We start from the raw sequence: 15,370 nt of genomic DNA, 5'->3' as shown, positions 1-15,370 counted from the left end.
TTGGGATTAGAGGCGTGAGCCACTGCACCCAGCCTATTCTTCTTGTATGTACTAATGAAAACCTAAAATAAGGATATTTCACTTAACCACAGAGGCTGGAAAAGTGATATTTGAACTGAGTTTTGAAGAATTAGTGGAGGTTAAGGAGGAAGAAAGTGTGTTTTAGGCATAGAAAACAGCATTTTCGAAAAGTTCGGTGACAGGAAGAAGCATAGTGACATAGGAACTCTGGTGAAGGCCATTGTAGCTGGAACAGGGATAAGAAAATAAGAGATTTGGATAAAATGAGAAAATACTGTATTTTATAGGCAGTGGTAAAGAATTGTGTTTGGCTGGATGTGGTGGCTCATGCCCATAATTCCAACACTTTGGGAGGTCAAGGCAGGTGGATTGCTTGAGTCCAAGACCAGCTGGATAACATGGCGAAATCTCCCCTCTACAAATAATTGGCTGGGCGTGGTTGCACGTACTTGTAGTCCCAGTTACTCAGAAGGCTTTGGTCGGGAGGATTGCTTGAGCCCAGGAGGCTGCAGTGAGCCAAGATTGTGTCACTGCACTCCAGCTTGGGCGACAGAGCAAGACCCTGTTTCAAAAAAAATAAAAGAATTGTGTCTTTATCTTAAAAACAATTATGAACTATAACAGAGTTGGAATGGGAAACAACCAGATTTGTGTGTTTTTAATTGTGGTAATATATACTTAGCATACACACAACTTACTGTTGTAAGCACGTGGTTCATTGATGTTAAGTACAGTTACACTGTTTTGCAACCATCATCCACCATTTATCCTAGATTTGTGGGTTTTTTTTTGTTTTTGTAATTTCAACTTTTAGATTCAGGAAGTACATGTACAGGTTTGTTACATGGGTATATTGCATGGTGCTGAGGTTTGGGGTACAGTTGATTCCGTCATCCAGGTAGGGAGCATAGTACCCGATTGTTAGTTTTTCATGTCTTCCTCCTTCTCTCCCTTCTCCCTCTAGTGGTCCTCAGTGTCTGTTGTTGCCATCTGTATGTTCATGTGTACCCAATGTTTAGCTCCCATTTACAAGTGAGAACATGTGCTATTTGGCTTTCTTTTCCTGCATTAATTTGCTTAGAATAGTGACCTCCAGCTGCATCTGTGTTGCTGCAAAGGACATAATTTCATTTTTTTTGTGGCTATGTATTATTCCGTAGTGTGTATGTACCATATTTTCTTTATCCATTTCACTTTTAATGGGCAACTAAGTAGATTCCTTGTCTTTGCTATTGTGAATAGTGCTCTGATGAACATTTGAGTGCATATGTCTTTTTGGTAGAGCAATTTATTTTCCTTTGGATGTATACCCAGTAACAGGATTGCTAGATCGAATGGTAGTTCTGTTTTAAGTTCTCTGAGGTATCTTCATACTGCTTTCCACAGTGGCTGAATTAATTTATATTCCCACCAACAGTGTATAAGCATTCCCTTTTCTCTGCAGCTTTGCCAGCATCTGCCATTTTTTGACTTTTTAATAATAGTCATTCTGACAGGTATGAGATGGTATCTCATTGTGGTTTTCATATGCATTCTCTAATGATTACTAATGTGGAGCTTTTTATGATTCTTGGCCATTTGCATGTTTTCTTTTGAAATGTGTTGATGCTTTTTGCCTACTTTTTAATGGGGTTATTTGTTTTTAACTTGTTGAATTGTTTAAGTTTCTCACAGATTCTAGATAATTAGATCTTTGTCAGATACATGTTTGCGAATATTTTCTCCCTTTCTGTAGGTTGTCTGTTTACTCTGTTGATAGTTTCTTTTGCTGTGCAGAAGCTCTTTCATTAGGTCCCACTTGTCAATTTTTGTTTTTGTTGCAGTTGCTTTTGAGGATTTAGTCACAGATTCTTTCCCAAGGCTGATGTCCATCCAGGAGTCTTACAGTTTGAGGTGTTGCATTTAAATCTTTAATCCACTAGGTTTGTGTTTTAAAGAGAGAATTTTAATTGCAATTTTGAGAATGGATTAGAGGTGTAAACATTGTTGGAAGTTCTCCATGGGAAACCACTCAAAGGGGTGCTGAAATTTGCTAGGTGTAAGGACCACTGAGTGTCTTGTGGACTGCTGGCTGCCATGTGCCACAGGAGCAAGCAGAAAATATACTGGAACCAGAAAGCAGGCCTCCTCTCTTCTGGTGTCCCTTCAGCACCCTCTACTGAGGAAAAAAGGGAATTGGCTGTCTGCCAGTGTCCAAGGCACCTCCTTTCAGGCCCTACAGAAATGTTCTGTGATCCAACTTTGGTGTACAAACACTAGATCAGTAATAAAAACCCTTAGTTAAAGGCCCAGTTCTGATCCTTACCAGTTATTTGATATTATATAGAATCACACAGACTCTTTGAACTGATAAAACAAGGGAAAGTGGTGATGAGTATGAATCATCTGGTGAGTTTGTTAAAAGGTCAGATTCTAGAGACTTTTACTAGCAAATTTGAAGCAATTTGAGCATCAAAACAAATTATAACAGGAATAAGTTTAAAAATACTGAATAAAAAAGAATCTGTAAGTCTATATAGAGATGGACTATATTTTTGTGATTTGGGTGGCCAATTTGTGAATTGGGTAGCCATCCTCCCACAGTAGATTCAGAGAGACTCCAAAGAAAACTCGTTTTTTGTTTTTTTTTGAGACAGTGTCTCACTCTATCATCAGGCTGGAGTGCAGTGGTGCGATCTTGGCTCACTGCAGCCTCTGTCTCCTGGGTTCAAGCCATTCTCCTGCCTCAGCCTCTCGAGTAGCTGGGACTATAGGTGTGCACCACCCCGCCCAGCTAATTTTTGTATTTCTAGTAGAGACAGGGTTTCACCATTTTGGCCAGGATGGTCTCGATCTCTTGACCTCGTGATCTACCAGCCTAGGCCTCCCAAAGTGTTGGGATTACAGGCGTGAGCCACCATGTCCGGCCAGAAAATTCTTTAAAAAAGACTTTCAGCTGGGCGTGGTGGCTCACTCCTGTAATCCCAGCACTTTGGGAGGCCGAGGCAGGTGGATCACGAGGTCAGGAGATTGAGACCATCCTGGCTAACACGGTGAAACCCCATCTCTACTAAAATACAAAAAAATTAGCCCGGTGTGGTGGCGGGCACCTGTAGTCCCAGCTACTCGGGAGGCTGAGGCAGGAGAATGGTGTGAACCCAGGAGGCAGAGCTTGTGGTGAGCCGAGGTCACACCACTGCACTCCAGCCTGGGTGACAGAGCGAGACTCCATCTCAAACAAAACAAAACAGAAACTTTCAGGCCTGGGCACAGTGGCTTATGCCTGTAATTCCAGCAGCCTATAATCCTAGCACTTTGGGAGGCCGAGGCAGATGGATCACTTGAACTCAGGAGTTCGAGATCAGCCTGGCCGACATGGCAAAACCCCATCTGTAGAAAAAAATACAAAAAAATTAGCTGGGTGTGGTGGCACACCCCTGTAGTCCCAGCTACTTGGAAGACAGATGAGAGAACTGCTTGAGCCTGGGAGTCGCAGGCTGCAAGGAGCCATGATTGCACCACTGCACTCCATCCTGGGCAACAGAGTAAGACCATGTCTCAAACAAAACAAAACAAACAAAAAAACTTTCTGGGGTTGGGAAAGAAGAAAAGAACCAAAGTAAAAAGTAAAATAAACTGTCAGCTAATAAATGTAGTTAGAATATCCCAATTCTATCATCAGTTTATAACCATTATGATAATTGATTCATTCAGGAATCATCAGTAGAGGCTAAAATACGGCAAATTTTGGTACAGAACAGGATATTTCACAGAGCCTCAAACTTTCACCCTACAGACTACTCACCAGTTACAAAAAGAAGAAGGCACTTTTATGCCGCCAGTAGACAGCGCTTTAACCAAATGACCAAAGTCGATACTGCCAATAATAGGACAGACTGACACACTGTCTCTCCTCATGTGATATATGGAGAAGGACATGACATCAGCAGTGTAGTCCTGTAGCCAAAAGTGAGTTTACCTGTTCATGAACCCCTGTAGAGCAAGAGAACGTGAGGAAACAATCAGACGGATCCAACCTAAAGGTCATTGTGCAATAGAACTCCCCTTCCCTCCCCCTCCCCTCCCCCTCCCCTCCCCTCCCTCCCCTTCCCCTCCCCTCCCCTCCCTCCCCCTCCCTCCCCCTCCCCTCCCCCATCCCCTCCCTCCCCCTCTCCCCTCCCCCTTCCCCTCCCCTCCCCCTCCCCTCTCTTCTAGAGGAGTCTCCACTCATCACCCAGGTGGAGTAACAGTGCATGATCCTGGGCCACTGCTATGTCCACTTTTCTAGAGTCAAGCGATTCTCCTGCCTCAGCCTCCCGAGCAGCTGGGATTACAGGAGCATGCCACCACGCCTAGCTAATTTTTGTATTTTCAGTAGAGCCAGGGTTTCACCATGTTAGCCAGGCTGGTCTCAAACTCCTGACCTCAAGTGATCCACCTGCCTCGGCCTCCCAAAGTGCTGGGATTACAGATGTGAGCCACCGCACCTGGCAAAAGAACTATCTTGAACTCTTCACAATTGTCAATATCATGAATGATAAAAACAAAACAAAACCCTAGGGAACTGTTTTAGGTTAAAAACAACTAAAAAATGACAAATGCAATTAATTTTTTTTAAGTTTTTTAAAAATAAAGATGGGGTTTCACTGTGTTTCCCAGGCTGGTCTCAAACTCCCAGGCTCAAGCAGTCTTCCTGCTTCGGCCTCCCAAAGTGCTGGGATTACAGGCATGAGCCATCTAACCTGGCTGAAGAATGATCCTTGAATGGATCCTGGATATTAAAAATGCATTATTGTGACAACTGGGAAGATTTGAACATAAGTTTTATATTATACAGTGGTATAGCAATATGAAATTGCCAGAGTGTGGTAGAATAACAGGCTTAGGAGATAAATGTTGAAGTATTACTATTTGGAGGTGAAGTGTTTTGAGTCTGTAATCTAATCTCAGATGGTTGAGCAAATAACTAAAACCAGCTCTATCCACAGAGTCCAACATTGTCTGCATAAAAACATCCCAAATGATCTTCAGAAGAACTACTGGAATTAATAAGTGGATTCAGCAAGTTCACAGGACCCAGATTCAGCCTACACAGTCTATCATATTTTTATGTACTAAAAATGAACAGTTCATAATGAAATTTAAATAAGTATCATCTATAATTGCACCCCCCCAAAAAAAACACCATGAAATACTTAGGTATAATTGTAACAAACTATGTTTAAGATTTATATGCAGGAAACTACAAAATGATGAAAGAAATCAAAGAAATAGAAATAGACCATATGTCTTAGTCAAAACCCAGAGTTTAAAAATTTAAGTTAGAAGAAACAATCCGTTCTTCTGAAAACGTATTGTGGTTTATCGAGAAAGAGAGATTGAGGTCGGGCGTGGTGGCTAATGCCTGTAATCCCAGCACTTTGGGAAGTCTAGGAGTACAGATCACCTGAGGTCAGGAGTTCCAGACCAGCCTAGCCAACATGGTGAAACCTGTCTCTACTAAAAATACAAAAATTAGCCAGGTGTAGTGGTGGGTGCCTGTAATCCCAGCTACTCGGGAGGCTGAGGCAGGAGAATCACTTGAAACCAGGAGGTGGAGGTTGCAGTGAGCCAAGATCACGCCATTGCACTCCAGCCTGGGCAACAACAGCGAAACTCCATCTCAAAAAAAAAGAAGTAGATATTGGCAAGATATTGGAGACTAGTGATTTGGAAGTTGTCAGTAAAAGAGTTGGAAACTTGAAAGGATGGTTTCACCAAAGCAATGTAAATATATGTGTGTGTGGGTGTGTGTGTGTATACACACACACATATATATATGTAGGTAGGTAGATAGATAGGTATGTCCAGAAAGATAAGAACATAATAATAATAGTCCTTACAGGGAAAACTGGAAGGGCGGTGATGAGAAAGGAGAATTTTCACTGTATATATACCCTTTTGTATCTTTTGGTTTTCGTACCATGTGGGTGTATTACATAATATTATAAAATAAAAAGGCAGACCCAGTACCGTGGCTCATACCTGTAATCCCACCACTTTGGGGGACTGAGGTGGGAGGATTGCTTGAGTCCAGGACTTGGTGACCAGCCTGGACAACATAGTGGGAACCCCATCTCTACAAAAAATAAATTAGCTGGGCCTGTTGGTACACACCTATAGTCCCAGCTACTTGAGAGGTTGACGTAGGAGGATCACTTGAGCCCAGGAGATCGATCCTGCAGTGAGCCATGATTGTGCCACTGTCTCCATGTTCATTTTTATTATTTCGTCAACCAGGGAGCTTTGTTTTGCTGGTATAATGAGGTAAGTGTGTCTTTGTGAGCTTATCTGGATTATAATTAGCTTTTAGTGGTTGCGTGTATTCTGTTTTGCTGCTCAGAGGGCTGAGTTGCTCTTTGAAGAGTCTGGTTAGCAATGATTTTGCTGCTTTCAAGTGGGAGTAATTGATTTGAATTATTCTTTCCTTGGACTCCCAGTATGAATTGCCAGTATTTCTTTTTCTTTTTCTTTTTTTTTTTGAGATGGAGTCTCGCTCTGTCACCCAGGCTGGAGTGCTGTGGCTGGATCTCAGCTCACTGCAAGCTCCGCCTCCCAGGTTCACGCCATTCTCCTGCCTCAGCCTCCCGGGTAGCTGGGACTATAGGCGCCCGCCACCTCGCCCGGCTAGTTTTTTGTAGTTTTAGTAGAGACGGGGTTTCACTGTGTTAGCCAGGATGGTCTCGATCTCCTGACCTCATGATCCTCCCGTCTCGGCCTCCCAAAGTGCTGGGATTACAGGCTTGAGCCACCGTGCCCGGCCATTGCCAGTATTTCTGATGGGAGCTAGTGAGGAAGTTTAAATAAGGAAAAGGACAAAGCTCTTCCTCTTGTTTAACAAAAAAAAACAGACCTACTGAAAGGGGACAAAAATTGTTTAACCTCTTGTCTGAAAATCTTTTGCTTTTAATTTAGGCCTTTCCCTTAAGTAGTTCACAATAAACAAAATAGGCAGAAATTAATGTTTTCTCCTTTCTGTCTCCTCTTCCACATTTATTGGAAACAAAAGAAAACTTTATATTGTTTCATTTATGTTGTCTTATGTATTACAGAAAAGTAGATGGTTTCTATAAATCATTTTTATTTTCTTCTCGTTTAGTTTTGTTGATCTTTTTGATGGCTTAGGTCGACTGAAAGTTCTTTTCTCTTGAGCATTTTGATGTTTGTATCTAATAGGTTTAACGACAGAAGTTTAGGCATTGTTTTTATGTGGAGCTAATCAAGGAGAAGGAGAAATGTGTAAGAGCTTTCTTTTTCCAGCTCAGTGAAAGAGAGAACTGTTGCTCTCCAAAGGTTGGTCATATGGTTGGTAAAGAGCATTAAAATGCTGGTTTTTATATTTTGAATTTCTTCCAAGTGACTGGTACGTGTTCTGTAAGTTTTGATGTAGGTACTTTACTGATCTAGAGATTAACAGGAAGTTTGCAAACAGCCATTGATACTTCTGTTTGTAGGATAAGTTCTCATCTTGTCCTTTTTCTTCAAAATTATCTTGATTATTCCTGGCCCTTTGCGCTTAGCCTGTCAAATTCTACAACAATCCTTTTGGGATTTTGAATTATATTGGCTTTGTAGATTATTTTGGGAAGAATTGACATCTTTATTATGATAAGTATTCCTATCTATGAATCTGATTGGTTTCTTCATTTATTTAGATTATCTTTTTAATGTTTCAAAATAGAATCTATAATCTTCATAAAGGCATGTATACTGTTTGTTAAAGTTGTTCCTAAGTACCTTACATTTGGTTCATTGTTAAAATTAGATTATTTAAAAATTTATATTTTCTGTGTATTGCTATTATATAGAAATACTGTTGACTTATATATTAAGTTTGTATTTAACAACTTTGCTAAACTTTCCTATTGTAATAATTTCTTTTTGGTTTTCCATGTAGAAATGAAATTATCTGCAAATAATAATAGTAGTATTTTCTCCTTTCCATTTTGTATATCCTTTATTTTTATTGTCTTTCTGTGCTGGGAAGGACTCAGTATAGTATTAGAAGAGAAACAATGATACAAGGCATAGTTTCTTATTTCTACATTTTAAAGGGAATACTTTTAACATTTTACCTTTAAGTAAGTTGATTACAGAATTCTGGTGGATATACTTTATCAGGTTAAGGGAGTTCTCTTTTATTCTTAGTTTGCTAGGAAATCTTACCGTGAAAGGAGTTTGAATGTTATCAAATGCTTTTCTGCATCTATTGAGATGAACTGTGTCGATTTTCTCTTTTAATCTGTTGCCGTTGTACTATTAGCTTTCAAGTAATACTTCTTGCTTTTTCTGCTCCCTTCCCGCAGGTGATTTGTGGAGCTATGATTTCTTCAGTGGTGAGTTTGTGGTGTCACCTGAACCAGACACAAGTGTCCACACTCTTGACCCTCAGAAGCACAAGTATATTATATTGGGGAGTGATGGGCTTTGGAATATGATTCCACCACAAGATGCCATCTCAATGTGCCAGGACCAAGAGGAGAAAAAATACCTGATGGTGAGAAGTGATTCAATAACTTGATATTGTTGTCTAAACATTGTTTTGGTACTTCTGTCAGAATCTTGAATATGAACTCAGGACATTCACCTTGGGTAGATTTTTGCATTTACCTGGATCTGCTAGTGGGTAAAACATAAGCTTTGTAGCTCCTAATCATTAGAGGAATGAGACAAGAAATATATAAGTGAAACCTAATAAAACACACAACCACTGACTTCAGTATAAATTGGCCTGTGGAACACTGCTAATTCCTTATTTTTTTAAATGACATATAATTCGCATACCATAAAATTTATCCTTTTAAAGTATATAATTCAGTGATTCTTAGTGTAGTTCACAAAGTTGTACAACCATCACCACTACTTCTTTTTTTTTTTGAGACAGAGTCTTGCTCTGTCACCCAGGCTGGAATGCAGTGGCATGATCTCAGCTCACTCTAACCTCCGCCTCCCGGCGTCAAGCGATTCTCCTCCTACCTCAGCCTCCTGAGTAGCTGGGATTACAGGCATGCACCACCCCACCCAGCTAATTTTTTTGTAGTTTTAGTAGATGGAGTTTCATCATGTTGGCCAGGCAGGTCTTGAACTCCTGACCTCAGGTGATCCACCTGCCTCGGCCCCACAAAGTGCTGGGATTTAAGGCATGAGCCACTGTGCCTGGTCTCTATCACCACTACTTCTACTACTTTTTTTTTTTTTTTTTGTCTCTCAAGAGATGAGATCTCACTACGTTGCCCAGGCTGGTTTAGAACTCCTAGGCTTAAGCAGTCCTCTCACCTTAGCTTCCTGAGCAGCTGGGACTACTGTGGTGCCATGCCCATCTCCTAATCTCAAAACATTTTCATCATCATCCTCTAACAGAGAACATGGAAGTATCTGGAATCAAAGACCCAAAGATGGGTTATCCTTAGAAAAGATGATCTTTCTCTCAGATGGGAGGAATAGTAAAGCTGTATTTTGAGGTGGAAGGAGGGGCAAATTGATTGAATTTTTGTTAAATTGCCTGCATTCAGTCCGGACGCAGTAGCTGACGCCTGTAATCCCAGCACTTTGGGAGGCTGAGACGGGTGGATCACCCAAGGTCAGGAGTTAAGAGACCAGCCTGGCCAACATGGTGAAACCCCACCTGTATTAAAAATACAGAATTAGCTGGGTATGGTGGCACTCGCCTATAGTCCCAGCTACTTAGGAGGCTGAGGCTGGAGAATCGCTTGAACCTGGGAGGCAGAGGTTTCAGTGAGCCAAGATCATGCCGTTGCACTCCAGCCTGAGCAATAACAATGAAACTGTGTCTCAAAAAACAAACAAACAAACAAAAATTGCCTCCATTCATTCACTCAACTAACACGAGGTATTAGGTACAGGGATTGCAAAGGTAAATAGAATATGGTCCTTCCTCAGCACTTAACATATTATTATAAATAGAATATATAAAAAACTAACAATCCCATTAAATCATGAGTTCTTTTAAGGTGAGAGTCATCTTGATTCAGTTTTACAATTTCAGGGCCTGGTGTGTTGCATTTAGTCGGAGATTATCAGGTATCAAAGAGTAACATAAAGACTGTTCTGTCTAATGGATTTAGAATTCTTTAATGATCTGAGAGAGATCATTTCAATGGCATAAAGACAAAAGCCAGTTTGTAGTGGGTTGGAAGAACCTATTTATGAACCCTAAAGTGTTTTAACATGAGTATTAAAGGAAGCATCTGTATAATACATAATTAGAACAAGTCTTATGAGACCTAGGAGAGTGAGACAATAGAAAATATCACAAGATTGCATAGGAAGCTTCATGGAAGAGAGTGATATTTGAGCAAGAAATTTTGCAGGCTTGATCTAAGCAGCAGCGGTTTTTGGAAAAAACACAAAGAAATACATGTATGCCAGGCGCAGTGGCTCAACCCTGTAATCCCAGCACTTTGGGAGGCCAAGACAGGTGGATCACTTGAGGTCAGGAGTTTGAGACCAGCCTGGCCAACATGGTGAAGCCCCATCTCTACTAAAAATACAAAAATTAGCGAGGCGTGGTGACTCGCACCTGTAATCCCAGTTACTCGGGAGGTTGAGGCAGGAGAATTGCTTGAACCCCGGAGGCAGAGGTTGCAGTGAGCTGAGATCGTGCCACTGCACTCCAGCCTGGTATCAGAGCGAGACTCTATCTCAGAACAAACAACAACAACAACAAAAAAAAACCCACAAAGAAATACATGAGTAGTAGAATCGACAGCTCGTATGTTTTTAAGGAAGAAGAATATGATGACACCTAAATTTCTAACTCTGGTGACTAGTAAGCTGTTATAAAGAAGAAACATCATTTAGGGAGAGATGGGGAAGGTAATTATTTCAGACATAGGCATGTTGTGTTGGAGGTACCTGTGGTTCATCTAGATAGATATCTTCAGTAGGCAGTTATAAATATTTGAGAGAGAGGGGTGGCATGCTCCTATGGTCCCAGCTACTCAGGAGGCTGATGTGGGAGGATTGCTTGACCCCAGGAGTTCAGGGCTGTAGGGCACTATGATTGTGCTTGTGAATAGCCACTGCACTCCAGCCTGGACAACATAGTGAGACCCTCATCTCTTTAAAAATAAAAACTTGGGAAGGAAGCCTGGAAATACTAATTTGACAGTTAACAAGAGTTGTGTAAATTGTGGCAATATATACACTTAGAGAGACTGTGTGGTTTAAGAGCACACAATATTAGGGGGACTCAAGTCAGCAGAATTCTAGTGAGCTGAGGGAAAAAAATACAGGTAAAGTAGTGGAAAATGGTTTATATAATTGTTTTCATGGAGCATTGATGGGAAGGGAAATGGGCACACTGAAAAAGTGAGAGGTAAGGGCTCAGTCAACTGGTGTTTGGAGAGTGATGAACCACGTGCGGTGGGGAATGTGATAGATTCATGAATTAGAGAGTAATGCTGCCTTTAAGCAATTCTGAGGTGCATATTTTCTTTTAATATCTCTGAAATTGGAACACTTTTTACAAATAGTATATCATAGTTCAATTAACAGTGTTTTGTTTTGTTTTGTTTTGTTTGAGACGGAGTCTTGCTCTGTCGCCAGGCTGGAGTGCGGTGGCGCGATCTCAGCTCGCTGCAACCTCCGCCTCTCAGGTTCAAGCGATTCCCCTGCCTCAGCCTCCCAAGTAGCGGGGACTACAGGCATGTGCCACCATGCCCGGCTAATTTTTTTTTTTTTTTTTTTTTTGAGATGGAGTCTCACTCTGTCCCCCAGGCTGGAGTGCAGTGGCACGATCTCGGCTCACTGCAAGCTCCGCCTCCTGGGTTCACGCCATTCTCCTGCCTCAGCTTCCCGAGTAGCTGGGTCTACAGGCACCCACCACCATGCCCAGCTAATTTTTTTTTTTGTATGTTTAGTAGAGACGGGGTTTCACTGTGTTAGCCAGGATGATCTCGATCTCCTGACCTCGTGATCCGCCTGCCTCGGCCTCCCAAAGTGCTGGGATTACAGGCGTGAGCCACCGCGCCCGGCCCGGCTAATTTTTTTTGTTTTAGTAGAGACGGGGTTTCACCACGTTGGCCAGGATGATCTCCATCTCCTGACCTCATGATCCACCTGCCTTGGCCTCCCAAAGTGCTGAGATTACAGGCGTGAGCCACCACGCCCAGCCAACAATGTATTTTATTTCTTTTGTGGCACATAAAATGATGCATCCATAACACCAGGCTCATGGTATTCTACATGAAGAAAACAGTCTAAGTGATCCAGTCAGAGAGTTAGAAAAAAGAACATCAGAGTAAAACCCCTCAAAATAGGAGGATGAAAATAGTAGAGCAGAAATTAATTATTTAGGGAGATTCACAAAACCCAGAAAGGCAGTTCTTTAAGAAGACAAATAAGGCATGATTGTTTCTAGTTCAAGAGAACACAAAGTTTGAGTGGACATAACTACACTTAAAAATAGAGATTTTTAAAACACACTTTAAAAAATTCAGAGTATACTATACATATGAAATTTACCATTTGTACTACTTGAAAGTGTACAATTCAATAGTAATAAGTACATTTGTATTCTTTTTTCCTATCCTTCATCCCTTCCTCCCTACTACCCTTCCTGACTTCTCATAACCACAGTTCTACTCTCTGTCTTTGTGAGATCTTCTCTTTTAGCTGCCACATATGAGTGAGATCATGTCTTTCTGTGCCTGGATTATTTTATTTAGCATAATGATCTCCAGTTCCATCCATGTTGCTGCAAATGACAGGATTTCATTCTTTTCTATGGCCAAGTAATATTTCATTATGTGTGTATATGTATATACACCACATTTTCTTTATCCATTCATGTATTAAATGGAATTGACGTAGGATGGTTCTGTATTTGGACTATTGTGAATAGTGCTGCAATAAACATTGGAGTGCAGATACACCTTCAGTGTATTGATTTTCTTTCTGTTGGATATATGTATAGTAGTGGAATTGTTGGATCATATGGTAGTTTGCTTCTGTCTTTTTTTTTTTTTTTTTTTTTTGAGGAACCTTCATACTCTTCTTCATAGTGGCTGCACTAATTTACATTCCCACTAAATAACACTGAGGGTTCCCCTTTCTGCACATCCTCACCAGCATCTGTAGTTGCCTATCTTTTTGATACAAGCCATTTTAACTGGGGTGAGATGATAGCTCATTGTGGTTTTGATTTGCATTTCTCTGATGATTAGTGATGTTGAGCATTTTTTTCATTATCTGTTCATCATTTGTATGTCTTTTGAGAAATATGTGTTTTAGATCTTTTGCCCATTTTAAAATTGGATTATTTGGGGTTTGTTTCGTTTCGTTGCTACTGATTTGAGCTCCTTCAATATTGTGGTGGTTAATTCCTTGTCAGATGGATAGTTTGCAGATGTTTTATCCCATTCTGTGGATTGTCTATTCACTTTGTTGATTGTTTCCTTTGCATTTTAGCTTGTATTTTCATTTGTCTATTTTTGCTTTGGTTGCCAGTGCTTTTGAGGTCTCATGCAAAAATTATTTGCCCAGAGCCATGTCCTGGAGCATTTTTCCAATGTTTTCTTCTAATAGTTTCATAGTTTGTGAGATCAAAGTAGATCTCACAGAGAGAATAGAATTGTGGTTACTAATTTTACCAATTGAGATCTTAGATTTAAGTCATTAATCCATTTTGATTTGATTTTTGTGTATGATGAGAGAGAGGGGTCTAGTTTCATTCTTCAGCATATGGTTATCCAGTTTTCCCACTACCATTTATTGTTGCTTTTGGCACCTTTGTTGAAGATGAGCTGGCTGCAAATTGCATGGATTTATATATAGGTTTTCTGTTCTGTTATATTGGTCTATGTGTCTGTTTTTGTAGCAGTACTGTGCTATTTTGGTTACTGTAGGCCTCTAGCATAGTTTGAAGTCAGGTAGTGTGATGCCTCCAGCTTTGTTCTTTTGGCTTAGAATTGCTTTGGCTATTCAGGATCTTTTGTGGTTTCATAAAAATTCTGAGCTTAAAGAAAAAATTATGTGAAGAATGTCATTTCAATTTTGATAGGGATTGAATCTTTAAATTGCTTTGGGAAGTATTGTCATGTTAACAATATTAATCCATCCAATCCATAAGCATGGACTATCTTTATATTTTTTTTGTGTCCTCTTCAATTTCTTTCATCAGTATTTTCTAGTTTTCCTTTATAGATCTTTCACATCTTTGGTTACATTGATTACTAGGCATTTTATAATTTGTGTACCTATTGGAAATGGGATTGCTTTCTTGATTTCTTTTTTTTTTTTTAATATGGAGTCTTGCTCTGTTGCCCAGGCTGGAGTGCAGTGGCGCAGTCTCGGCTCACTGCAAGCTCCCCCTCACGGGTTCACGCCATTCTCCTGCCTCAGCCTCCAGAGTAGCTGGGACTGCAGACGCCCGCCACCACGCCCAGCTAATTTTTTCTATTTTTAATAGAGACCAGGTTTCACTGGGTTAGCCAGGATGGTCTCGATCTCCTGACCTCGTGATTCACCCACCTCGGCCTCCCAAAGTGCTGGGATTACAGGCATGAGCCACCACGTCCCGCCACTTGAGTTCTTTTTCAGATTGTTTGCTGTTGGTATATGTAAATGCTGCTGATTTTTGTATGTTCATCTTGTGTCCTGCAGTTTCACTGAATTTATCAACTGTAACAGTTTTTTTGGTGGCGTCTTTAGGTTTTTGTAGGTATGAGATCATATTATCTGCAAATAAGGCTCATTTGACTTATTCGTTTCCAGTTTGGATGCCCTTTATTTCTTTCTCTTGCCTGATTTCTCTGGCCAGGACTTCCAGTATTGTATTGAATAACAGTACTGAGAGTGGGGCATCCATGTCTATTTCAGTCCTTAGAGGAAAGACCTTCAATGTTTTCCCCATTCAGTATGATGTTAGCTGTGAGTTTGTCATTTTGAGATATATTTCTACTATACCCATTTTTGATGAGGGTTTTTTAAATCATAAAGTGATGTTCAGTTTTATGAAATGCTTTTTCAGCGTCTATTGAAATAATATACTTTTTTTTTTTTGAGAGAGAGAGTCACTCTGTCACCCAGGCTGGGAGTACAGTGGTGCCATCCTGGCTCACTGCAGCCTCTGCCTTCTGGGTTCAACTGATTCTTCTGCCTCAGCCTCCCGAGTAACTGAGGTGGGAGGATCACTTGAGCCCAGGAGGTTGAGACTGCAGTATGCTGAGGTCATACCACTGCACTCCAACCTGGGTGACAGAGTGAGACCCTGTCTCAAAAAACAACAAACAAACAATCAAAAAAATTTTCCACTCATTTTCATCATTCATTTATTTCTACGGGTACTTTTTTTTTTTTTTTTTTTTTT

General features: G+C 40.7%; 1 protein-coding gene across 1 annotated transcript in view; it reads left to right on the top strand.

Annotated features, from left to right (window-relative positions):
• Positions 1-15,370, top strand: part of PPM1D (protein phosphatase, Mg2+/Mn2+ dependent 1D) — a 69,162-nt gene that overhangs the window by 41,169 nt on the left and 12,623 nt on the right. The window contains exon 4 of the mRNA XM_017870829.1: positions 8,346-8,536. Coding sequence (XP_017726318.1) covers positions 8,346-8,536 — 191 coding nt within the window. The remainder of the gene's footprint in view (positions 1-8,345; positions 8,537-15,370) is intronic.

The sequence above is a fragment of the Rhinopithecus bieti genome, unplaced genomic scaffold (genome assembly GCF_001698545.2).
Source record: "Rhinopithecus bieti isolate Rb0 unplaced genomic scaffold, ASM169854v2 scaffold_5497, whole genome shotgun sequence".
NCBI classification, from domain to species: domain Eukaryota; kingdom Metazoa; phylum Chordata; class Mammalia; order Primates; family Cercopithecidae; genus Rhinopithecus; species Rhinopithecus bieti.
The sequence above is the reverse complement of the archived record's forward strand: the minus strand, read 5'-3'. Positions and strand labels throughout refer to the sequence as shown.